Here is a 27,460-nt window from a genome sequence, read left to right on the forward strand (position 1 = left end):
GAAAAATTTTAATAGAATTTGAAAGAATGATGAGAAAAAGCGATAAAATACGTACACAGCAAAAGTTTGAAACAAATTTATTTAATATAGACTTGATTGATTCTGTTTTGCTTATTTCAACGACCGATAATACCGTTTTGTAAGAATATACGTTCTTGCAATCTTTCTATATATACGCATATTATTTACGGTGAAGAACCCCTTTTAGACAATTGTTTTTTCAATTTTCTATATTCTACAAATTTATTAACTATGCAGGAATTTGGAAAATACACTCGAATAGAAATTTGTGCATTTTTAAGCAGACACCTTTATGACGTAGTTTTCAGTATCTTACCAACTCACAATATTGAACTTACATCCAAACACGTGGTTGATTTTAATTATTTATTAAATTCATACACTCAACTATATTTTTATTCTAATTAAGGCAAATATGTGTCCTGAATCTTTTTGAATTTTAAAATCCAAGTAAATCTTTAATATCACTGCAGGCAGATTAACGGATGGCAATTTTAATGTCTCATACAAAATTTTGTTTGTTGTCAATAGTTAATTTTGTTAATAAAAAATTAATTTTGTGAATTAGTCAACTGATATTTGGAAAATTATTAGGGGGAGATTTATTTATTTGCGATTTGGATTGTCACTTACACTTATTGCCCTACCTTACTTTGTTCGTTTTAAGATAATTTACATTTTTTATTCCGTATTATATAATATATGTCAAGAGAGGTTGCGTAAATAGGAAACAATAAATAACTGTCATACCGATTATTCAATACCTGATTAAATCGAAATTGTAATTTTATTATAATCAAATTATGTATCTCTACAATCATTTCCAGCCTCAGTCATAATAACATGTCCAATTGTGTGAATTTGACCATTATTCCAATCAAAATGTGCCATGAACAGCAATAAAATGCAAATTTATCATTTTAATTATTTACTGAAGAACCGTATGAAAAATAGCAATAACAGCGTAGGTACTTAAATATATTATTTTTTATGTATTTATTAGTTCTACAACTATCTTAATGATGTCTTTTTTGGATATGATAGCGGTTTCCAAGATCGTAGTTCCTCTCCCTTCCCCGCAGTAAACTATGCCAAACCTGAGGACGGAAGCAAAACTTCCAAAGTATTCCACACTAGATGCCTTTAAGCCAAGGTATGTGGTTATTATCCCGAGGGTGCAGCATACTGGTGTTTAATTTTAAACACAAACATTCTGATATGAGGTTTTCACTTCAGGAATGAAGAGTCAAGTACCTATAAAACTAATTCCTCTCCTGTAGTAGAATAAAAAATATGTATTTTGTTAATGCATAATATGATGATGACTAAAATACCACTGTTTTTTTTTCTAATTCAGTAGAATTACAAGAAAGATATAAGTATATACTATTGGTCAATCATCTTATCAATTTAGACAACTGGAAAGTATTTTATTATTAATTTATTTACTTGATTATCAGTTAAGCAAATTACACACTTTAGCTGGTATATTAGGACACATTGCAAATGTAATTGGTTCTCTTGAAATTAATTCATTCATCTCTAAAGCCATAAAAATTGATAAATACATGTTTCAACTTTTGCTTTCACCCTTGAAAGTGTAGATACCAACATTTCAAACATTCCCCGTCTCAATCTATTGTGATTTAGCACTGGTATTTGGCGTAATATACGAAAGGATATATAGCCTGGCACAAATGGATCATCGCCTTACCGATTTCTCTTGAACAACTGTCGGTTATTTGTGCCATTTGTTTATTGTGCTGATTCTTCCAACAGCAGATTGCAAGAACGTGCACGGGTGATATTATTTTTTTTTTAGTATAAATGTCTTGATTATTTGTTTTATGGTTTATTTCTTGTTTCATATTATGCGAAATTGAACTTTGGAAGATTTTTGCTTATACGCTTTTCTTTGTTATTTTTCAGCATTGGTTGGGAGGAAGAGCTTATGGTACCAATTTTTAAAGATGATGACAAAGTTCCGAATATCCTCTGATAAATAAATAAAACGTGCTAAACTGCACTTATTAGACTTTGACCACTATAAGGCAACTTCTAAACGCCTATTTGGAATAAAAATTGTAAATCCTCATAATCTGCGGTGAATTCATAGTTCTATAGATTGTTTTGTTAAGGGTATTGTCCGTCAGTAATTGGATTTTGCAGCAACTAGTCCAATTAGCAATACAAAGGAACAAATTAGCAGACTACACCCCGTAAATCAAAAACAAAACAAAACAAAAACCAATTTTGTTAATCCTGGGGATCATATCTAAACAGGGGGTTTAGTATAGGGTGTAACAACAGATAAGTGGAGAACGTTTTTCATTTAAGGTATTAAAACTGGTATTAAATCATATCAACTACCGACAGCCTAAAATGTGCTTAATACTAAATTTGAAATTTCTAATCTTGATAATCATAATCGAAAATGTGGGTGAGATTTGACCCGTAAAGCCCTGCCTTCATTGTAGATAGACCAGCCAGTGAGCCAGTGAATCAATTCGGGTCATAAGCAGAGGAGACGGGGTGCCTGCCTCCACCTTTAGTCTTACACAGGTGTGGACTTCCTCTTTCCTAGTATAAATGCAGTAAATTTGACTGAATCTGATTTCAAAGCGAAGTTCAACAATTTTAGTGTTGGGACAGTCACCGGAAGGTGTTCATATAGTTTTTTTGGTAGGCCATAATCGTTCAGTAGGTACTTTTAGTGCAAGGGAAATAATAAAACACTGCATGACGTATCAAGTGAACACAATTGGAAAAGTAGAAGGTAAAAATTATGAAATGAAAAACAGTAATTCCGGTTCTGTACGAGAACTCGAACCGTAATCGACCAAAATTTGTGAATGGAAATGCAACAGCTAGTCGCTCAATACTAGCAGGCACAATGTTCCCATTCTGTCTTTCCGCCCTCTCAATTTCGGATATGAGCAACTGAAGCCCAGAATTCCTTTTAACGACTCGACAATTAAACATTTTTAAATTCACGAACAGTCATTTCCACATTTTCACGGTGTCTTTGACAACGTTCGTTATGCAATGTTCCAGCGACGTAAAACGTGTCATAAAGGGGTAGAGCCGGTTTGATTAAAACTTTTTTAGTTTTAGCTTTGAACGTAAACCTGCTTGGTAATGCATTGTGGAAGAGGAGGAAGTGGAAAAACGTTTTATAGTAGGGTTTCGTCTTAATGAATTTACCATTTCGAAATTACAGAGAGAGTGGTTGATTGACCTTTTCTTCATTTTTAATACCTGTTAGATTGTCTGCGTTTTATTATTAGGTCTGGACTGGAATGTTGTCATGACTTGATTAAATAAAAGCACGATAAAAGTATTTTTTGAAAATTAAAGCAAAATGAAGTATACACAACTATTCTCATCACAAAAATTACCAGATAAACTATTTGTTCGGGAAACTGACATTAATGCAACACAAAATCAATACAAGGTATATAGTTTCGATTGAAAATAAGCAACTATAGCAAACTCACAAAATATGTACCTACAATAAGCCAGTTATTTGTGAATAAATGAATGTCAGTAACAATTTTAAAATTGTGACAACAGTTTAGATTATTTTCCTGGATTAAAATTCAATGTGTCGTTTATTAAGCACTATACGCCAATCCGCTTATCGAGCCATTTTTATTTTTACCACCGAATTTCCTCACCCACACACAAACTGAAAAATCAAAGGATTTTCACATTTCAATGAGCCTGGAAATTAAATACTCTACGAGAGGTAGAGCATACTGATAGAAATTTAACGTTTATAGTGAGTTAAATTTGAGTTTTATTGTTTGCAAACATAGAAAATGTCAGTAAACTCTTGAAATACTTACAAACTTGAAATGTATCAAGACACTTATTAAAGTAGTTAGGTTTTCTCTGGAATTTAAATGCAATTTTTGCTTTAAATCTTAATCTTCTTACCTGTCTATTATTCTAGTTTAATTGTAGATAAAAATGGTCCTAAACATATAAAAAACAAATACTAAACTGCCAAAAAATATTACTTAGCCTACAAGTAACCAAACCTATTTGTTAGAACTTCTGTACTGTATCGAAATTTGCAAATTGCTTTAACTAAAATAACAAAAACTAGTCTAGTTGCGCTTATTTGTATATATCATTGATTCGACATACAAAAGTTAGAATCAACATCAGTGAATGCAAACGATTGAACAAAGTTCTCGGATCTCTAAGTAGTCAAATATTTGAGCTTGCAATAGTACACAGAAACATTGCCAGAACAATTTAATTCGATATATTTTGCATTTTGAACACTGAATACAATAAATATTGAATTTAAAATATTTCAGATTACTAAATTTATGTTTTTTTTTGGTTTTTACAAAGTTTTTTGGGCATTGCAATTAGATCTACACTCGAAATTACATTAAATTAACTTAATTATAAGATTGTGTGGTTAAAATATGACATTTGATATCAGTTTAATTTATTTTGAAGGTTGAAGAAAAATTTTACAAGAAATAAAAATCAATCTAGATGTATAGATATTGTAAAATAAGTCACGTGATCAAAAGAATCCAATTTTCAGAAATAACAGTCAGAAATAACATCAAAATAATTTTTTTTAAGTGCATTTACTCTATTTAAAATGTTACATAGTCAAATTAGACATTTTCAGTCAACTTCCTTGTCAAACTGTCAATATTTTGACGTTTTTTACTACTATGAAAGTAAAAAACAGTAAAGTTGTCAATTTTCCTGTTTTATAAAGTGGTTTTTACTTGTTGGCAAAATGTTACATTCTTAATTTGACATTCTATTTGAAAGTAGAAAAACACATTTTGAGTTAAAAAAATCTGATTTTTATCACAAACATTTGAAACTAACCTAAACCTAAATAAACAATCTGTTGCAACATTTTTTGATTATGGATCATCAAAATGTATTTACAGAAATATTTCCCTTCTTAAATTTTTAATTTGACAACCTTCCTGAATAAAAGATGGGGTTTCCTTTCCTTTTTGAGGAAGGGGTGTAATCATTTAAAGGTGTTAATTAACAGCCTATTTTCAAAGCACAGTTTGGGGAATCAAAAAGTTTACAGAAGTAATGACATACAATCGTTTTAGGACACTTTGTTAAATTATTGATTCAAGAAGACTTCCGGGTTATTTATGAATAATGTGACTTACTAGTAATAAAAGGATTTCATTTAATGATAAATCTTCTAGAATGAAAACGTGTTGTTGAAAATAGTGCAAATTCTAGCTGAAACCACTAACAAGAATTACGATCGTTTATAATTATGTAGGGCTTAGTTTTAAACATTATATGCGGTATATCCCCTGTTTGAATAGTGACGCATTAATCTAGGTCGATTTGGTATTGAAAGTTAACTCTTTAGTGCTTATTTCGAGATGGGTCACTTAAATAATTGCCAATTTAGACGTTTGGCTTTTGGATGTAATGATAGTAGTATTACCCGACATCTAGCATAATCCAGCCTAAATCGCTTTAAGCTAAAATGGGTTGGGGCACTCGCCCACACTGTGTGTTTACTACTTCGTAGAAATACTTCATAATCCCAAAAAGGCTTAGATGAATTACCAGATATTTTGTTAACTGGAATCTCCTGTTTACTTTGTGACTTAACACTAGCGTGTGGGTTATAAAATAAAATAAAATTACTTGAAGAATATAGAAATAAGTCAGCTTATTTTGCTATTAGAGTCAATTAAGCACATCACGTGACGTATTAAAAAATGTATTTCTATAATTGGCCCGTTTTGCTAGGTTCACTGAAGATGCTAAATTGGCACCAATGAATGAATACAAACTATTGAAAATTTAAATCTTTTAGGTAATTTCGAGTTTTCTCGAAAGCTTATACTTAACTAAAAATATATATTATAAAGTAAAGTATAAACCAATATTGACAAAATTGAGGTATACTAAATTTCCATAAAATAAATGAAATTTAAATAAATGCATGTCGTAAACGCCCAAGTTATGCGTCGCGTGGGTTTCTAATTTTTGCGGTAATCGGCGGCGGCGTTTGCCGCGCTTTTCGGTTAAGAATTTCATTCAGAGGAAAAGTTTGGCGAAGTCTTGCTAAACTACGTTGAATGAAAAGGGGAACAATAAATATGTAGTCAATTAGAGAGAAAATTTTAAAATTAAATTTCAACTTCGTAGACGACAGAGTATGAAGAGGAGTTTAAAAGTTTTGCCGGTAAAGTTGAGATTGAAAATAGTTAGAATGAAAAGCGGAGTGGTTGCGGAACGCCCAGAAGTTTTGGAGGGAGTGAAATGAAAGACTTTAGCCCAACAATTTTTGGAGGTTGGTTTTTAAGAAAGACACATCTTAGAGGGAAAAAGGCGCGGAACTCCAGAGCAGACTCGGCAGCGCAAAACCGGGGGTATGGCTCTACCCTATTCAGTCTTGCGCTAAACAGAATCAGAGAAGCCTCTCGAAATATATATTCCAGTTTACTTATCAGCGCTCATACGCTATCTGACTGTTCCAGAGAATGACACAGCTGCTCTCGATCGTAGAGTTTTTGACGTTTTAGCGCATTCAACACATTAGTAACTTTTTGAAAGTTTGACAAACTTTTTTTTTTACTCTCTACCGGGTATTCACAATTTTTATCGGCAAGTTGGTTTTCATTAAAATGAAATTTTGAGTCTGAAGTTTTGAGCGCCAGTAACTTAGACCGCATTCTTCAGATGTTCACCCAAAACACAAGCATGGTAAGTTATACCTTTATTTTATTCATCTCTTTAAAATAGTTTTATTTCTGAAAAATGTTTTTGTTAGTAAAGTTGCAACTAGTGGCTACTATAAACTTTTTGATACTCTGACTACTGACTCGACGGTTTCATTCATACCGTTATCATGAATGGAAGGAATAACTTCCGTTAATGAATGAGATAGCTTGCTATTTTAAAGTTTGAAAGTTAAATGTTTTGAATGAACAGTGTTTTTTCTTTATAATAGATTAAACTTTATTATTTAAATTCCTATATCAACTTGAATTTGAATATTTTTACGTCGATGTCAACTTTAGTAACTTATATAAAGTAGGTTTAGGTTTTTTTCTGGAAAATATTCTTTCCGGTGCGGCGTTCAAGCCATTACCAAGTTTTTCCGCATCGTCGCTCCACTTGCCCTCAAATTTCGAACTTTACCCTTGTTTTCTTAGCCACTTGTTTTCTTTTCCGTAACACGTTTATCAACTTGGAAATGTTAGACGTTTCATATATAGATTGAAAGGCACTTTATGCTGATAGGAAGGCTACTCTTTCGTTTGAAATTAATGTTTAGATAGGTGTAGCTTAACACTATAACAACATGAATTAAACTGAGTATCCAGGAAAACTTTGGATATTACAAATAATATACAGAGACAAATTAACATAATGGTTCTTTGGGGCTATATTTTGGAACAGTTAATTTAAAATTTTGTACGTGTTCTCAGTTAAAAGTTATATGAGTTTATCCCAGGTTGAATTTTGTTACTAAAAATCCTCGTTTCCGTCGCCAGCAAACTTTGAGTTTCTAAAAATACATTTATGCTAATTTACGCTTTTTGATGTAAAGTAAAATTAAGTATTATTAAACTCCTTTATTCTCTAATTTCCAACTTTATTTGGGAGTGATGAGAATTGTACTGAGTTTTTGTATTAGTTGTGAAACATTCTGTGTAATAACTGAAAACAGTTGCTGTGGGTACTATTCGAACTTTGATTTAATCGGATTACCTAGAATCTTAACATTTTTTGACATTGCCAGCAACTCTTTATCAGTAACGAAAATTAAACATGGTAGACAATTTTTATTTGAAATGGAGTAATTTGTATTTGCACATACGTTCAATAGGATTTAGAGAAGCATTCTCGTGCAAGAGAATATTTTCATACAATTTATGTAGGTATAATATAACTGACATCTAAGGTAGTAACACATTCTAAGTAAAATTTAGGTGTAGCTGAAATTTTAACTTGGCAGTTGACACCTTTAAAACTTAAAATTGTAAAAAAAATCGTTTACGAATATATGTTTTACGAAATTGATTGTTTTTTTTTTAGTTATATTAATGCTTCAGGAAGGTTTTCTATATGGTGGGTGAATAAACAATTTTTATTTCTAAAGAAAGAGTCTAAGCTTAACTTATTTCTTGTGTGTGTCTATTCGGTAAAATTTATAGGATTTTGTCACTTTTTATTTTGAAGGCTTAATATATTGTTCTTCAGATTGCCAACCAATTTTATTCTAATATATGTAAATATTTGGTCTTTTGCTACTAGTTTGTAAATACTAAAAATTTATTTTTCTTCAATCATCACCTACAGGAGGGAGTCTAGAAAGAGACACATCTTTGTTATTTCTTAACTAAAAAAAATTGAATTGTAGGGGTTTATATGTAGGTACTATATTTTGCAACACCAAACTATTATACAGGGTGACTATAGCAGGTAAAAGAATGTTTTCTTAACTGAAAACGTGTATATTTTATGACATACTTAAAAATTACATTAATTTGACAATATGTTTCATATTCACTGTCAAATATCTACAATTTTTCAAAACAGTCAACATTTTCTAAACTTGATGTTTATTAGTAAATTTAATTTATAATTATTAAAACTAGTGCTGCTGTCATAAATTGAAATTAATTAAAATTGTAATTATCATTTGATTTGATTATCTGCCATGATTTTTGCCTAATTCGAATTTCAAATTATGACAGTAGCACTTAGCAAAAGGTTGAATATTTCGAAAAATTACTTTTATCTGACAATGTCATGTAATATGAAAAATATTGTAAATGTTCTTTTTAATTATGCAATAAAATATACAAAGTTACATTTAAAAAAAAAACACTATTTTACCTGGTAATTTGAGTTACCCTGTATCTAATATACATTTGGTGTTGCAAAATATATTTGATTATTTGTTAAGTCTCTTCATGTTTAAGAAATAACAAGAAGGTGTCGTTTCCCTGACTCTTGATTATTTTTCTGAGATTCCTTTTGGGTTACTTGTGCTATTTTTGAGTTTTGGTTTCTTGTTAAACAAGAGAAAATAATTAAAATGTACACTTATAAAAAGGCCGTACAAATTTGTTGTGTTTTGAAAACTGCCTAATTTATAATGTAATAGAATGTACAGAATTCTTTCAGATAAATTACGAAATAATAACAAACTTGAAAAAAATATTTTCAACTCACGAGTATTGCAATGAAACTAAATCAAAATGTAATTATATTTATAATAAAAAATTCTCTACATTCCAGCTTGCTTGACTTAATAACAATTTTCAAAATAAGCTCAAAGCCAGCCCAACATTTCTTGTTAATTTATATACTTAATTAACTATATTAATGTTATTTTTATCATTTGTACTTGGCTGGAAAAAAAGAAAATTAACTAAAGAATGGAAGAATCTTTTAATAATAGCTAATAAACTTCAGTTATTATTAAGAAATTCTTCCATTCTTTATTTCAATCCGAGTACAAAGTTGGAAATAACATAATATGGTTAATTAAGTACATTTTAGCTTTATTGCTATAATATGTAACTAATCACCCTACACATTGTATAATTGCAAAATAATATTAGTTAAAATCTGTTTTCCAAGTTTGTTAAGCTAAAATTATCTGGTAAGTTGAAACAATAAACTGATAACTCCCCCACGTGTGGTGTTTGTTACTAAAACTGAACTTTCCCGTTAATTTTGGAACTGATTTCAGTCAACATTTTAGATCCGATTGTAATAAACGTCGTTTGAACATTCATTGTCTGTCCCCTAAACTTTGAAGTGTTTCTTGAAGTTTCAAGTCAAGTCTAATATACATGTTTACGTGGTTGGGGTGTTACTGATACACACTCCTGCTAGTTCAAACTAGATAATTAAGTAAATGCATGCATTATAGTTTGAATATTATAGTATATGCATAGAAAGTGCTTTTAAGAAAATAAAAATTGAAAACTTCTTATCCTACGTCTTGTCTGCAGGTTTATTTACACGAAAAAGATGATAGTAACGAGCAAATTGTTTTAAACTAGCAAAAATAGCATTCTACTGTTTGCATTGCTCTGTTCAAGGATCTTGTTAAAACTTTTATGTAGGTTTATATTTACATTACTTTTCGTATATATTTCCATTGAAGCTCTACAATTACCCAGCATTTAAAGCTTTAAAAGCTTGTTACTGGGCAAATCAATGAAAACCACATCAATTTTAATCTAAGGTCGCCACTTTTGAAAGGAAAAGAAACACCTACATTGATTTTTCCAATACTCAATTAACTGCTCGGCTTCCGGATTTTCTTTTATTTTCTTCCTACACTCCTATAGCTAAAGTATTTCGTTCCTATTCTACCTAAGGCCTGTAAATATTGAGCTAAAGACCTTTTCTTATAGCTTCCGTCAAAACTCATTCCAAAGCCTTGGTGTGCCTTTTTGCGAAGGCGAAATATATTGGAATCGACTGAATTGGTCTACCTTAGGCTATGTCCACATTAAATAAGGCATTCAACGTATGTATTAGATAAGGGTCCATATTTTTTTTTGTTTGTTTGCCTTACTTCATAAATCAAACATGCGTGGGTATAAATACGGTTTTTAATTTTGAAGTCAAATATTTATGAACGCCTATTTAAACGGTTTGAATTTTCGATTTATTTTTAATTAGCAAAATAGGAGGAAAAGCGGAATGAAACTGTAATATCCTTCCGCCCCCGTTTTAGAAGAGCGGGGGCGGAAGGATGAATTAATAACGACTGACTCTGCAATCGGGGTTTAACGCCACCAGTGTGGCTCAAAATACGTTTAACTGACAAAATAAACCAGAAAACCCCGTCTGGTTTGATTGAAAGCTTTCGATATTTGCTGGAATTTTCGAAAAGTTCCAACACTCAATCACGAATTCCTACTAACAATTTAATCCGGAAATACGAATGCTTATCAGGTTTTTCAAGACCAAAAGTTTTATTTTTGCACTTTATGTACCATTCAGGGGTGACATATTGTTCCGAAAAGTCAAGTAAATTTATTTTAAACTTGTAATATCCAATATCACAGAACTCAGGAAACTTACTCAAGTGTGTTTTACCCTGCTATTACAGTGGTGTAAAGTAAATAACGTACACAAATCAAATAACCTTAGATTAATTATTTTCATAAAAGTGGAAATATTAGTCCAAACTGTAGAGGGATCAGGGACAAGAGTTTCAGAACATTTCAATCTAAAAAACTCTAAAAGGTTAATTTATTTCTTGGTAGTATAACGGTGGTTTTTATCATTCTACTTCCTCAAAGGTTTATAAGGTTCTTATACTCCTTTAAAAAAGCATCATTAACAGTGTCTTCTCAGAACAAATCTTGCGATACTTTTATATGACCTTTTGATAACGGAAAAAACACGAAGTAAGTATCCGCTTCATGGAGTGACAATTTAATGCTGTTAAGAGTCTTTTGAAAGCAGCTTTACCGAACAAAATTACCTCGGTTAAGTTTTAACGAGGTTTGATTGTAATCCGATCCGATGTTGCTCTATTAATGAGTTAATGTGTTGTTGCAGATGCTCGTTAGTTTGCTGATTTATTGGACGATAGTTTCGTTAGTCCACGGTTTACCCGGTGTCAAAGGCTACAGAAATTCGGGAGAAGTAGTTAAAGCTTCAATTCAACAAGAACCGACATGCGAAGAATTAAAAGCTATGTGGAGGTAAGTTAGTTTTATAGGAAGATAGTTTGCACAAAGATGTTATTAATATTTTAGATCTTTCCAATTCATTAGTCTTTTCTTTGTACTTATTTATCAACCCTAACAACTAATGATAATCCTGCTACCCGAGTTTTCTTATTAAGAAAGATTTGAAAGGAAGTAACGATTTTCTAAAGTTTCCCCCAGACAAGTTCTCGTTTGTAATATCAAAAGACCACAACCGCTTAAGCTCGAGTGGTCCGAATTTTAAAATAATAATTATTTTTTGAATCTTGAAGAAATGATGAGACAACGAAGCTAAAATGGTTGTTTATAGAACAGTTTTAGAAAATAAGTGTATTATGAATGTGCTTCTTGAACTTAAAAGAATATATGTGTAAAGTATTTACAAGTACTGCCTACGAAAGGTTCTATTTATTATACTTATTAAATATGACTAAAAGCAAAAATATTTTATAAAAAACTTTTGTTTTACGAATTATTACCGACAATTTGTTTTATGCATTTTGTACTAAAATAATACGAGTTTTCTCTATGTTTGTGTATTTTAAAGCTAACTTTATCAGTTGACCGTGGTTCTAGTAACTTAATTATTAACTGCTTCATACAGGGCAATTGAATTATTGCTAAAATTACGGTAATTGGTTGGTTTCAAATTAGTTTACGTAAAATTGCCTGACTCTATTCGATACAAAGTAAACCAGCATTTTCTCCCTTTTGCCTACATGTTATATAAGTATGTAATACATCCTATATATTAAGCTAGAAGGTTTAACGGTTCACGGATTCTAAAAGAACTTCTAAAATTTACCTTAGGTGGACATTTTTTAAAGGCAACTTTGCTAAAAGAAACGATCAATCAAACAGTAGAGATTCCCAAGTTCTAGACAGTAAAAATTTGAATTATGATTAAATTTTGACGCAACTCGCATACCAAAAATGATGTATGTTGAAGGAACGTGAGTCGAAAGAGTTTTCTTAGAAATACATATTAAGTTGGTAAATTGAAGATCAGAAGAAAGAAAAACCGTAAAAGCAGTAAATTTAAAATATTTATCATTCCCAAATCTCACAGATCTTGGTATATTAACAGGTTGAATCCCCAAGTATTCCACATCTGTGTGATATTTATACAGAGGGTAGCACTAAGACAGAAGTAAAATGGTCTTCTTCTAAGATACACAATCATTTTCAAAAGGAAACGAGTTTTGCTGCTCGGAACTGGGTAGCAATTTACTGATAATATCACCCAATTTCTACTTTCTGATGATCAGCTATCCTTTTCAGTAATTTCCCGAATTGCGGAGACAGCCTAAGCATTAAGCAAGCCCTAAATAATTTATAGCATAGAGTGGGAGGCCTAACTGCAGCGAAAGTTTGAAATGAAATTCTGTAGTTAATGCCTAATAGTAAGTCTGAGTTTCAGTTTCAGATAAGTAAGACAAGTATTTGTATGTTTTTTAATAAAGTCTAGTTAAAGCAAACCACCTTTTTAAACTACCTTAATAAACCAACTCTGCTACATCGAATACATTACCCTCTCCATGTCGTTTTGAGATGAGAGGAAGTTTTTTGGTTTAATGGAGTGGTTCTTCAGTTTGACAAAGACATTCCTAAAAATTTTTTGCCAATGGAATGCGGATCTCTTGCTTTTTGCTGAGCGTTACAATATAAGATATTATGATTGGGTCTCCCTTCATTTCTTATCGAATTCAGCTCAAACTTTTTGATTAAATTTTGCAAATTTGTGCTTTGAATAAAGTATCAAAGCATTGTCTGTTAAGGTATGATGAGGGGCCCAAATAACTTTGAGCATTACTGTACACAAAGTTTTTACCATTCCATTAAAAAACAATAATATTTCCTACATAAAATTCACTTAATTTATTATTAAAATTATTGTCGTAAACCACCCCTGGATATTATGTGATAAAGCTCAATAAGTATAATTAGGCCCACACAACTCTGAGCATTTTGTGACTCCAAATCTAGCTAGTAATTTTATTGTATTTGAATAAAGTTATCAGCACAGAAATCCGATCTTTTTTTGGGGATCAAAAGCACTTAGATTCATTTACATTTACTGTAAAAAAAACAGTTTTCCATAATTCCAGTATTTTATTTTTAAATAAAATAGGTCATCATTACAAGAATCTCAATGGGTAATAAAGAATGTTTTGCTAGTGCTTTTATAATAGCTAACATAGTAAATCTGTTACAGTACTCTTTAATTAGACAAAGTGAAAAATGACTAGAAAGTGGGGAAAATTTAATCGTACAAGGTATAATAATCGTTAGTGAAACTCAGTTCGGAAAACTTTGTCCCCTTAAAACGAACTGACGGTGGTAAATCGCAGCAAATCCATTTACGTGGGGTGTGCAGCGTTTCCATCCACAACCCAATTCCAGACAATTTAGGAGCACACAAGATTAACTACGTTGGGAAAAGTGTTTATTAAGTGGCCATCTGGCTTAGCCCCACGCAATTTTCAGATAGGGTTTTGTTCAGAAAATTCAATCAACTTGAGCTGAAAGTACAACAAAACGCCACCAAGCTTAGATTTTTACTTTCCTAGACGTTTGGGATACTGTATAGCGAGCAAACAAAGATTTCCATACAAAAAGGAGCGACTGCCTACACAAATTTATTAATCCCTACCTGAAGAAAATTGGTGGCGTTTGTAAAGAAAATTGTATTATTCGTCATCGAAGATTTTTTCACTTTATATTTAAATTTTTCTATACTTATATTTAAAAAACCACTGCACATATATTGAAAGGCACATTTAATTACTCTTCTAAAATAAAATAAACTTAATAAACTGGATTTGTTCAATCAATCAAATGAAATTTTTTGAACTTGAATTCTTTATATGATTTAGTGTGGAATTAGTTCCACAAAAAGTTGTGACTGAAGTGGGTTTGTTGCATGATATTTAAACCTTTTTGGCACAAACAAAATAATATTTCAAAATATAGAACAGTCACAATATACTTAATTACGGTAAAGCAGAAAGGACAGTGGTGATAAACCTATCAATATTCGCGCAGTTTTAATATAAAAATTCAATAATTCAGTGTCATAAAACGAGTAGTGGATATTTTAAAAGGAAATTTGACTCCCGCATCACGAAGCCCGGAATGTTTTAATTAAAATTGCTGACATTGCATTTCACTTGAATTTCAGGTTTTCAAAACGACAATCACGAGCCGCAGAACTAACAAATGAGTTGCCTATGTACCCGGATCCTTTTGCTGAAAATATTTGGCAACCCTTCTACGCCACTTCAAGGAGCATTGGGGGGTAAGTGAGTAACTTCGAGCTTATCGAAAAACTTGAACGCATCATTGAATTTTCTTTTAATTAGTTTCGGATTTGTTTCCTTTAATTGCGTGTCAATCTTCCATCAAACTACTTAGGACAAGCTGTCAAAAGTAATAATTTCTAGAAGATTAAGGTTTAGTTAATTGAAATGTTTGACTAAACTAAAATTTTTGTTCACCACCTAGATTGCAAAGTTGACAAAAACCAAATTAAAAACAAAATATTGAATAACTTGGGCATTTAAGAGAGCAAAAGTTTTTCAAGCTTACTTAGTTTCCAAAGGCAAATATTGTAGCCTCTTGGGGCTCTATTGTTTAACTTTGGCCTTATTCCACAAGAGAACTAATTAATTAATTTTTCCAAGTTTTATATGAGGTAAAAAATACGGGATTTATCGTTTATCAGTGAGTGGGATTTTAATTCAAATAAATTCGTTTTAATGCCTAAAGCGGAAGCAGAAAAAACCTTTTCACCGTTAAAAAGAATTAGATTTATAATTGATATAACGTTTCAGTTTTCCGCAAAGTTTACTTAGTGTTCCATCAAAGCTATGAGGAATTAAATTTAAAAACTAAATTAAGTAACTTCATTAAAAAATTCTTTAAAACTTTTAAAGCTATTATCGATGATACAATAGCAATTTCCGTGAGGGAGGAAAATGGAATGTTGTTTAAATATGCTGGCGCTCACGATCTAAAGGCTGATGAGAAGCTTTGGCTTCTAACCGATGTAATTAATCACTGACCTATTTAAAGAAAACTTGTTGAGTTTCAAGCAAGCTTCAGCAATAAATCACTTTCCTTGTTCCATTTCGGACCAAAATGCAGATAAAAGCTTTGAAGATATATTGCTTTCTTATTAATTAATAGGGACCCTTTCGATTCAATTATATGATTGCGTTGGAATTTTTCATTTACGGATTAGAATGCCTAATTTATCTTTAATCAACTCAACCGGAGTTTGTGGAATTTCATCCAATTTGCCTGCAAATTTACGTTGGCTACACCTGCTGTCTAATTTCTTCTAAGTGGATAAATATGACAAGGCTCTTAGCTAGGGGTTGCTAAATTGCAGACTAAAAAACATAATTTATATTAACGCTGAATTTTATGAATGTAATTACAATACTGGCAGTCTCTGGTTAGTTCACACTTATCAGATTTGGAATTGTGGAGACTTTTCATAGTGTATTAGGTTAACTTGATACCCTCTAGTGGTGTTAAATAGTAAATATGTTTTCTGATTGACAATAATCTAATTTTTTTTGTGTATATCTTGAAATAAAAAATTTATTAACAATCAAACTTGTAGAAAAAGAACATTTGTGATACAAAACTGCGTAGGTTGCTAATTTACAATATTAAATTTATAAGTTTTACTATATTTAATAATCCTTAATTTTTTTCAAAACATAATAATATCTGAGCTTAGAATGTCTGTTAATTCATGTACCACAATTTTTCTTCAAAACGCTTCTATTTAACTAAAACTTTTAAGGATTTAACCTCAAGCAATTTATCAAGGTTTGTGCAGGCAAAACTTAGCAAAAGTGGAATTGCCTCAAGTCATAAGGGTTTTCCAAGGCTTTACCTAAGTTTAACGAGTTCTTATAATATTCTAGTTAAAAAACTTGAATAGTTAAATAACAACATTTAAATGAAATGAAAATACAGAAATTCGAAATTTGTAACTAATGAACTGAAGCAAGTTTTGTCTCATTTTATATAATTTGTCTTCAAGCTTTCGTAGGTCACACCTGCTGTATAATTTCTCTAAAAGGAGAAATATGGTGGATTTAAGTAGGGCTTTGTTGATTACCAAGAGATTAGCGAAACATGTTTCAACTCCCAAAACATTATTCTAACAAGCATAATTTAAAGCAACATATTCCAGGAATTAGTGGATATGTAAAAGTATCTGGCATTGTTCAGAGAAATATAAAACTGATTATAATTTGTCTGTGAGTTTCATAAAGTATTATAGATTTCTAATGTTAGAAAATTTTGTAATTAAAATCCTCCCAGTAGCATTATTACTAATCAAAAAATTAAAGGATTTAAACTTTTAAGCTCATGAAATGAAACCAAGTTAAAAGAAAATGATTACATTTTTCATTAAGGGCATTCTATGGCTTTAGTCAGATGTGGCTCTTTGATATAAAAGGAGCATTACTGATTAAAGGCTGTTTTGAATTAAAAGTTAATTAAAAGTATTTAAGTTTGTCGTTAGTAGTTATTAAAAAGTATTATGCAATATTAAATTTTATTATCTGCTCTTCATGTTGCGGATTCTACATTTCTCATTATCGAATTTTATAGAATGAGTTTAGATTAGTTCATGACATATATTTTTGTTCGATATTTCAGCTACCAATTTTCCGATTATACCAGCTTAACTGTTGTCCATGAAATTTACACTTTCTAGGGATCATCCCAATATTGTAATCCTTTCAAAGGATGGTCCGTCCGATCCTATTTGGTCTGGTTAGCCTGCTTCAAGGGTTTTTAGTATAGGGATTCATTTTTCACACTTTGGGTGTTGACATGTTAACTTGCCAAATTAAAATAGTTTTTGCCTGCCTGGGCTTTTGATCCTTTTACCACGCTAAAAAGGGCTGTAACTTACATTCTGACAGTCAAATTGAATAAACTATTCATAAACATTAACTAAAGAAAACAATGTTACTTTACAGAATAAAACGTGTTTTAATGAATAATAGAGATAGATGTTTATGAATGTTGTATTAGTAGCATATTAGAGTAGGTAGATACGAAAGGATTTTAATTATTTCGTATTCTTAATAGTAGGTCAGGGTTGTTAAAGGTTTTTTGCTTAAAACAAATTTTATTTCAATTATAAGGTTTTTCATCTGAAATTTTATGTCTGAAGTAAGTGGGTTCTAGTAACGTACTTTAAAACAGTAAAGGGTGCTAAAACTGGACATTTTTATAGAAAGTGAGTGAACTAGAATCAGTATGTTCTGTAATTTAGTGGGTAGATTTAACTGTAATAAACTAAGTACAACATGTAGCAATACAAACTTTCTACCTAGAGAAATTAGCAAAAATGAACTGCTGAACTTCAGCAGTCTCGATTTTGCTAGTTATATTGTTTAATTTTGATCAGTTGAAAACTAACACTTTCACAACTTGAGTGTTGTAAAGAGTGTAGATGTATGTTATTTCACCTAAAGTTTCAAAGGAAATTTGATTTTCCTGCTTAAAACCATCCATTGGTAATTTTTATATTGGCACCCACTGTATATGTAATTTTAATTCTTCAATTCATTCATTTCCCATTTGCCTAAGCTTGTAAGTAATAGAAAGAATCCTATTTAATCCTTCCTAAATATAAGTAATTATTTTCAAACAATGATGATTCTTTAGTAAACTAATAATATTTACTAATTTTTTTCCATTAAAAAAATATTTCTTCTTTTATAATTTAGTCGTGATGAAAACTTAAATATAATTAAAAACTTTGGAATTTTGAAGTAAAAACTTTCTTAATTAAAGACGATTGTTTCTTGAAAATTCGTAAGCAAACCGATCGATGTTTGATTAGCTGAATTTAAAAGTTAATTACCGGGACCAACCGACTATAAAAATGCCTCTTTAAATATTTGACTCAATATAATACTTGAAACAAAGAGGGTATTTATCAGGAAGGAGTTGAATAATGAAAACCCTTATATCCGAGAATTTAATCTTAATGTTGGTTAGATGTTGGGTTTTAATTCAAACGAGGAAAATAAATCATTTGCACATGTGAAGCGGATTAAATTCTTATCGAGGCATGTAACGGGATTGCCATACCCTATTTCCATTCATTTCCTAGGCGTGGGAAGGCGTTTGTAGGAGGAGACTTGAATACCCTAATAAGAGTTTGGGGAGGAATTTACATAAACTTTCAATCTATTATCTTCCCTATGAACTGTTACGTTTAAAGGTAAAATTTGTTAGCTTTTTGTCTTTTATAGCGGTGCTTTTGATAGAAAAACATTAATCATCAACAGATTTTTCTTTCTGAAACTAAGTTTGTTAACGTGATGACAATCGCAAACAGGATTAAATCATATCAATTTTTTTTTGCACTGCTTGGCTTTTTGAAAGATTTAGAGCACTTTCACCCTTATTTGATGGGGGTGGCATAGGCACTAAAAAACCCATAATTTTTACGTCATAAATTTTAGATCAAGAACGCCTTAAAAATGTCACGATCTCTATAGTTTTCTTTGTTGCAGGACCAACAACAATATTTAAAAATGTTTATACGTACACTTGATTTTTTTTTCTTGATAAATTTTCTTTTATCCACTCTATTATCATTCATATATTTAACCGGAAATTATTTTACCAGATAGCTCGTTATATATGCCGCTAAAAATATCATTTCTATAATCTTCAGCCACTAAATTGCCTGAAAAAAATTTGAATATGCTCGCCCTCTTCTACGGTTTGGGGCGCAAATGTCTTCATGTGTGAATAATGACTTTCATAAAAATACCATTTAAAAGTATTTTTACTATTTGTCACTGTTCTACATCCATAAATCACTCTTTAGTTCCTAATGGGATGAGAAGTTAATAATGTCACTTTAATTATTTGCCTATATCAGTAAAAGTAAAAATAGGTGTTAAAGTGGACTTTTGTATGAAGTTGTAGTTAAATAAACAGCAAAATTTAATATTTTAAATTTTTACATGATAATTTGTTTTATTTAAGAAGACAAATTGCCTTCGGTAAAATGAGATACGGACCCCTGCGAAACAGAATAGCATCTGAACATCTGCCATATTTACTACACTATGGAACCCAACTAAATCAGCCCAGAAGAAGGCCAACTACTTCTTTCAGGTTGCCAGGAGGTGGACAGGTTCTTAGTGGTTACCCTCCTCAAACAGGATCGTTCAATCATCTTAAGGTAATTTATTGGTTTCCTTAAAAGTTTATTTTCGTTTCCGTGTCAAAACTTTTACCACATCAACAGTAAACAACTTGTTTGACTTACAAGTTTAGCTCTTTAAGTCTTTAACTATCAATCTTTCAAGTTCTCAGAGTTTTTAATATATTCATAAAATTAACGGTGAAGTATTGTTTCAGGAACTAATCAAAACTGAACGAGCTAGAGAATTGCAACAGCAGAGAGTGGCAGAAGAATCTGCTGCTAGGGAAGCAGCTTTGAAGGAAATGGGAAGAAACCAACCAGGGTAAGTAAACCTTTTTAACTTTTTTTACCACTCCAATTCGAAGAAAAGCAATTTATTAGGAACCATTTCTTACTTCATATTTTTCATTTAGTACCTAATGATTTGAGTATATTGACTTATTTAAAAACACTAAAGCACACCTTGGAATTCTGTAATTTATATCTCTTACAGCTCCTAATAACATTTGTATGCTGTAAACTTTTTATTATATGTTGTAAAATTACAGACTTTATTTCTACTTTTAATGTCCTATCTTTGAAGCAAATATAAATGGTCCTAAAGCTTTACAGAACCGTCTTGATTTCGCTCAGTCACAAACAGCAATTAAAATTGTCATTTCCTCTATTAACAACATGCAACATGTTTGTTTCATGTGGTTTGCCTGTTAAATGAGCTGTCGCCCACTATATCACCGTATACAAAGGGGAATCGATTTACTTTAATCCTGATTACTGCTAGTTAAGAGGGTGTTTAATCCATCTCCCATAAAATTAAAGAATGAAAATGCGGAAAGAAAAGAAAGTTTTTTTGTCAATAAAAAAAATCAAGTTCAATTACTTTAAAGATTAAATTTATTTAAAGATGTTTTTCGTAATATAAATCAATTAAATACAATGTAATCAGTCAAAATATTTAATGGCTTATAATAATCGGTCAAAAAATGGTAGATAACAATAGATTAAAACAAATTTAATTCATTTACTTTATTATACAGGGTTTTTTTAATGATTGCGAATAATTTGTATGATCGATTCTACATCGAAAAATAATGCCAGTTTGCTATATAAACCATACTTCAAAAATACATTTTAATGTTTTCATTAATTATTTTATAAGTTTTGGCGTGGTTTTAGAGGATAATTAAGTTAGGCAGTCACGTGACAACTGTCCAAATAACTGTTATAAATCTCAGAAACACGTTTTATGTCAAATACTGGAAGAAAACTTTTCTAAACCCGGATTTTGCAACTTTTGATCACAGTTTGACAGTTTTGACGTTAGTGACACTTCACGTAGTTCTAAAACAGTATTTAGCCAAGACGGTCACGTGACAATTGTCAAAGTAACTGCCATAAATCTGAGAAACACGTCTTGTATGAACCACACACATTACACGAGGTTTTAGAGAATAATTTAGCTAGGCAGTCACGTGACACATGTCACGAAAAGTTTGAATTGCTAGAATACAGTTTGAAGGGACAGTCAAGGACAAAATCGCTGTTAAAACCCATTTGGAGCAAGAAAATTACTGTTTTAAGCAAATTTTTGGAATCCTCATTAAATTTCCTGTCCAATAACATAAAAAAAACACTACAAAATAAAACATATGGATTTGGCAATTCGCAGTATATAAAATGTTTCACAACCCACATAATGGCAATGTTACTAAAAACGGTAGATTATAATATACAAAAAACAGAAGAACGGTAGAAGAATTACAAAAACGGTACATATACCGTTTTAAGGGTAGACTTGGCAGCAGTGAATGTAATATAAAATAGTCAAAAATTTATTGGGTCATAAAGAAAGCACTAAACGACAAGTAAAATGACAAGCAAATTAAAACACTTAGAGTAACGAAGATTAAAAGTTTTATTTATAATTATTTCTTACATTATTTAAGACACTTTAACATTTAGACTGACGTAGGATGGGAGTGTTATAATTATCTATTTATACTTTTGTTACTAATACAGTTTTTCTCAGTAATTAGTGTTCTGTATTGTTAGTAACTATTAGCCTGAAGGATTCTTATTTAGTGTATGTAATTTCATTATTTTGAAAATGTACACTTTCTGAGTGATTGAAACTTGTGTGTGTGAACCAAATAGGAATCAGGTTAAATCTAAGTTTATTAGAAGTTTATTGCCACAACTAAATAATTTCCAAAACGTTTCATTAATTTCCAAAATAACCAATGAGTTAATTCGCGATCAACTATTATCCTTAAATTCAACGTAAATACGAAATTAAGTTAAATCTGTGGAATCCAGACTGGATTGTATACTATATAATATTTAGTCGTATGAACCTTAGAGTATGCTAAAAAGACAGAAAAAAATTGAAAATCCAATATTGTGTAGATATCACTATTAAATAAAATACAATTTATTCTTCAATAACCTAGAGGTAAATACAATCTTTGCTCCGAATTGTTTGAAGATAAATTGCTAATACAAAAATGCAATAAAACTCCATCTACTTCGTTTATTGAAGACCATAATTGTGGCAATATTGGCTTTATTAAACGATGAGGGAAACCGTTTAAATAACACCCCACGCTAGTTCGAATCGAAGTAGAGCAAAGTGGAAATTCGATTTAAATATAAAGGGTTTCAAATTAACTGGTTGGAATTTTCATAATCTAATGCTTTCAACTGAATTATTGTTTGTATAAACCCAGTTATATTCATAACGGCCATTTATTATTCCAGCCAAGGCGAATGAATATGTAGGTTTTCTTATGGCTTCTAAAAGGCATTATGTAAAGAGATTGCAACGCGAGGAGAATAAATAATCCTTAATTGTTTAGGGAATTACCTTCTCTATGGCCCGATATTTCCTATTATGTGTAGGTGCCTAGTTCAAGGATTGTGTTAAATGCACGTTGATTTGACATTCGTTACGCAGTTTGTCCCTGAAAAGACAAATGCACGAACAAAACTCTTTAAATGAACAATTAATTATTGTTTTAAGCGAAGAAAAACTTATTTTTTTACAATAAGAATTTGAAAAAGGTCAATTTACAAAGCGAGTAGGCAGTTTTACGTTAATTGCTTTAAACTGGTTATCTACAATATTGAGCAAGTTTTATCTTTTTAGGTAAGCTCCTTGTCTTTTAATTTGGAAAATTCTTTACTGCATAGAATGATTGTTAAAGATTTGGTCTATTCACTTTTTCTGGCAATGTCATTATGCTAGCTTACTTTGGTATCAAAGTCAATATTTCATTTTAATGGTTCAGGCAAACTTTTGAATATCAAGCAACAGAAAACCAGACAACCCACACGGGAGTGCGGACCGAAAAACATATTTTACCCAGAAACTAAATGTATGGACCAGAATTGTGGGTTTTTATTACTCACATAACTTTGAAATCCAATTTAATTGCATTTTCCCCGAATAGATAGGAAGGTCTGGACTTAATGATACATCCAAAATTGACTAATAAACTAATGTCAACATTCAAAATATTTCTCTGTTTCTGCCTCATTTACACCTTCTTGAGGTGCCTCTGTAATATATTTTTTTAAATTTAATTAGACGTTACACTACTGATCACTTTACCTATGATATGGGAGAACCACAAGAAACTATGTACTCAGCAGACATGCCAGGTGTCCCAGAACAGGATCAGCCTTTGCCAGAGGAAGATCGAAACCCATCTAGAGGTGGAGTTATTACTTTTCCCGATCTTTTGGCACCTGGAACTAGATTGAACCAAGAAGGACAAGTTGCTCGATTTGCTTCTGAATATTCACCTTATACTAGACGAGGAATTCGAGTGCGCTCACATTCCCCCAGTCTATTAGATCCCAATTTGTTCCGAGTAAGTCGAAAGGTAAGATGATAACACTCAACGTACATTAGAGATATATCACATATTGAAAGTTTTAGCAAGTTGCATATGAAATTTCTGATATAATTTACAGTAATGCCATTATTCAATTACAGGAAGGATATGCTGGTTACATTTTGTAAATGGGTAGTAGAGACCGCATCAGTATTATGCGTTTAGATGTTGATTAACCTGGTCGGCCGATGAAATGTCAACTAGAAAACCTTTTAATAGATTAGCATCAAACAACAAGTATTTTATAATGTGGAACTTCACGTTTGACGTTCGGTGTTACGTCACTTCTGTAACTAAGTGCTAAAGTCAATCACAAAAAATATTATTACTTTGGATGGATATCTGATAAAAACAATTGTTGAAAAGGCTGGACATTGCGTTTATCATGGAATCCGTTTTTTTGTTTACGTATCTCCCCATTATACGTGTTGTTAAAATTTACGAAAAGTAAATTTGATTTGATTTGGAGAAATGGGGCGATAAGTATGGAACAGAAAGATTTACTCAGCCTAGCATACATTTTTACTTGCTAGTACAAAATATCATTGTTAATCCAAGAGTCAGATGTTTTTTCACAAGTGTGAATCTATGCTAGACATCCTGAAAGAATCTATTTTTAATGGCTGGTGCTCTATTTTGTACAAAAGAAAAATGTACGAAAAGGCTAAAAATTGCGTTTGTACTTTTTAATGCTTGAATGCATTTTATTATATAATATACTCTAGAACTATTTCTACAAATAACTATAAATGTAAATCTACTCTGATTTTGAGGCTGAACATTACCTATAGGTAAGTACATAGATAACATATCTAATAATTTATATCTGTCGCAGTCCTTGCATATCTCCTCAAAAATATCAATTTTATTAAAATGCCCAATTAAATAACCCTTTGGTTAAAGTAGTTTAACAAGAGAGTAAATGACTAATGTATACTTCATAGTCAATAATAAATCACATTTTGATTGGCTTTAGCAGTGCTAAAACTGATGTAATATTAAAATAGGTAGGTGTATTCTAATTTAACTGAAAATCAACAAAATAATTATTTAATCTGCATATCGTTATAATGTGTGTATAATGCCATTTTGCTTATGTCGGCATATACTATCACCCAGATATGGAATACATTATTCATTGACTCTGCAATAATATTTTGTATCAGATTTCATGTTTTCAGTTATTTTAATTACTGTTTAATGCAAATTTGATACAAAACTCTTACTGCCGCAAAAACCGATCAAGCTCAACCCAAACCTTATTATGTAATGTTAAAATTTACCTGATGTTTCATTGGATGAATTGATGTTATAACTCAACTTATATAAAATGTTATGCCCTGCTCAGTCTACTTTCTCTATCTCTCTCACACACTATCTTTACACCACTAGTCCATTTTAGAGATAAATATACGTTGTTACGTCCTGGCGATGGAATCTGGCTTGTAAAATAGTTCAAAAGCTCTGAGGATTAAAGGTTAAATGGAACATCTGGTATAAAGTGAAAGCTTAATGGTGTGGAGAATAATTAAAGTGTTAAAAATTGCTTTAAATCAAACCTATTCAAAAAGGTCATTATAATGATACAAAATAAAAGTCTTGACTAATTATAGAAGTAACTAAATATAATTTAAAAAAGGTTTCCAAATAAATATGCTAACAAAAATTAAATTTTATTCTAGTTAACTATAACAAATCAGTAACAAGTCAAAAGTTATTCCTCATACTATTTGGACAACCTCCTCAAACAAAACACAAATATCCAGAAAACTGCGTGTTTAAAAACTTAAGTTGTCTGAAATTAAAAAGTTGTAATCATTTACATGCAAATCCGCAGCCGTAATTTTGCAATTGATTTGATAGTCCGATTTACGTGAATCAATTTGCGATAACATTTATTAGCATCCCCTACAAAAGAAACTACTGACAATAATAACCATAAATATTTTGATATGAAGAAAAATTTGGCAAAATATATATACAAACATATATATTTATGAAATATTGGAGTAAATAAATATATAGTTAATTTTAAGACGCTTAAATCATAACGTTAAATAAGAAAGCTTATATTTTTATCGTAATTTACATATTGTCTTGTTTATGAGAACATATTCCTTGATATTACTTTAAAAAAGGAGCTGATCTATTAATTAGGTATCTACTAAAGGCTACATAGTATATCTGTTAACGAAGTACAATTACTACACACCAATTCGTATAGTGTGATCGAAGACAATAAAACTATTTTTGAATATGTTCACATAAATTATAAAAATTTGCGCATATTTTCTAATTTTGTTTTTGGGACATTTTCGAAACTGTAACTTGTTATTATTTAACAGGAATAGAATGTACGGCGCCAGGTAAATAAGTCTTGCTTTTGTTGTCATACTATTATGTACATGTATAGTGAGTATGTCATACTACACACATGCAAAGCAACACTACCCCCTTTATCATATTTTGTTTTCTCGTAAAATATTTTAGTAGTTGGCTAAAAAGTTATGCATATTTAGACTAAATCGTGATGAGTATTCTCATGTATATAGGTGGAGAAAATAAAGACAATAATTTTACAAGTCAATTTTAAGATTGTTCCTGTAAAATGAGCAACTGTCAGCGCCAGAATTTGTTTGATTGCAGGAATTAAGAAATTTACAGCTTTTTTACTGAATTTAAGTCAGCTACACAGCAATGTAAGAACAAAATCCAAAAGTGACATCAAAGGTCCTTGCAGTTTAAGGTGCAGTATGCAGAGGTAACCTTTGAGAATAGGAAACACATGGACGTTACAGAAGCTTTATTATCTGGTCTAACTCCCGTATTTCTGAAAATTCTGGACCAACTAACACAAAAATAACAGATTTGTGGACAGTTAAAACATCTACACGTTACTTGGTCTGAATTTTTTTCTGTGATTCCAAAATCCCTGACAATATCTAAAAAAAAATTGGAACAGCAGACTTTTAAACTGTTACTATACTTAATGAAGGTATTAATTAGTATTCTCCTTTGAACTTACCTTTAAGCATTTTGTATGTAAATTGTTTGTATATGTATACTTTCTCCCTAAAAAATACATTAGTTAGCAAAGCAAGCAATTATGTCGAGTTTATTTTATTTGTGTTGTTCCCTTAAACCTAACTTTGGTCCATATCCTTCTAGTCAATCTAAAAAACCGCAAAAAAGTAAATAAATACAACTAAACCGTAATGTTGAGTTAATGCAGCTAACTATAGAAGATTAGTATCAGCAATATGTCAACAGTTCTTACGGAAAACCCATACAGTTTTCTTTCTGTAATCACTATAGCTTTCATCACAACGTCTAGTAACTAAATTTCCCATAAACGACTTCCTTCAAAGTTTTCTTTACCAACATTTTATCTTATGCTGCCAAAACTGAAACTTTAGCTTATTGTCCTGAATTCTGCCCTTGTCAAGTATCTCCAAGTAATTGTCTGGCTCAATTCAGAATTTTACCCTATAAATATATTAGTTTGTCTTATTTCCTGGCCAGAAGTCCAGGTTTTTCATTTTCTTCCTGGTTTTGCTGACATTTTGCCCATCAAAAATTTTTGTGTTTCACATTCTTTTAGAAGTACTTTGAATGGA

At 30.9% G+C, this 27,460-nt stretch overlaps 2 protein-coding genes across 3 annotated transcripts in view; one reads left to right on the plus strand and one right to left on the minus strand.

Moving 5' to 3' along the window:
- Positions 1–27,460, minus strand: part of LOC145738957 (GTP-binding protein 2) — a 64,640-nt gene that overhangs the window by 11,619 nt on the left and 25,561 nt on the right. The window lies entirely within an intron of this gene.
- On the plus strand, positions 6,436–26,948 carry LOC145738841 (uncharacterized). 2 transcript variants are annotated; one of them, XM_081993935.1, is made up of 7 exons: positions 6,436–6,753; positions 11,590–11,735; positions 14,923–15,039; positions 19,788–19,983; positions 20,163–20,269; positions 23,534–23,831; positions 23,945–26,948. In XM_081993935.1, the coding sequence occupies exons 1-7, from the start codon at positions 6,730–6,732 to the stop codon at positions 23,969–23,971; spliced, it is 915 nt and encodes a 304-aa protein (XP_081850061.1). In that variant the 5' UTR covers positions 6,436–6,729; the 3' UTR covers positions 23,972–26,948. The 2 variants fall into 2 exon arrangements, with proteins under 2 accessions (XP_081850061.1, XP_081850060.1); XM_081993934.1 differs by having other exon boundaries at positions 6,438–6,753; positions 19,785–19,983.

Source organism: Ips typographus, linkage group LG16 (assembly GCF_016097725.1).
Source record: "Ips typographus isolate SLU linkage group LG16, UJ_Ityp_2.0, whole genome shotgun sequence".
Taxonomy (NCBI): domain Eukaryota; kingdom Metazoa; phylum Arthropoda; class Insecta; order Coleoptera; family Curculionidae; genus Ips; species Ips typographus.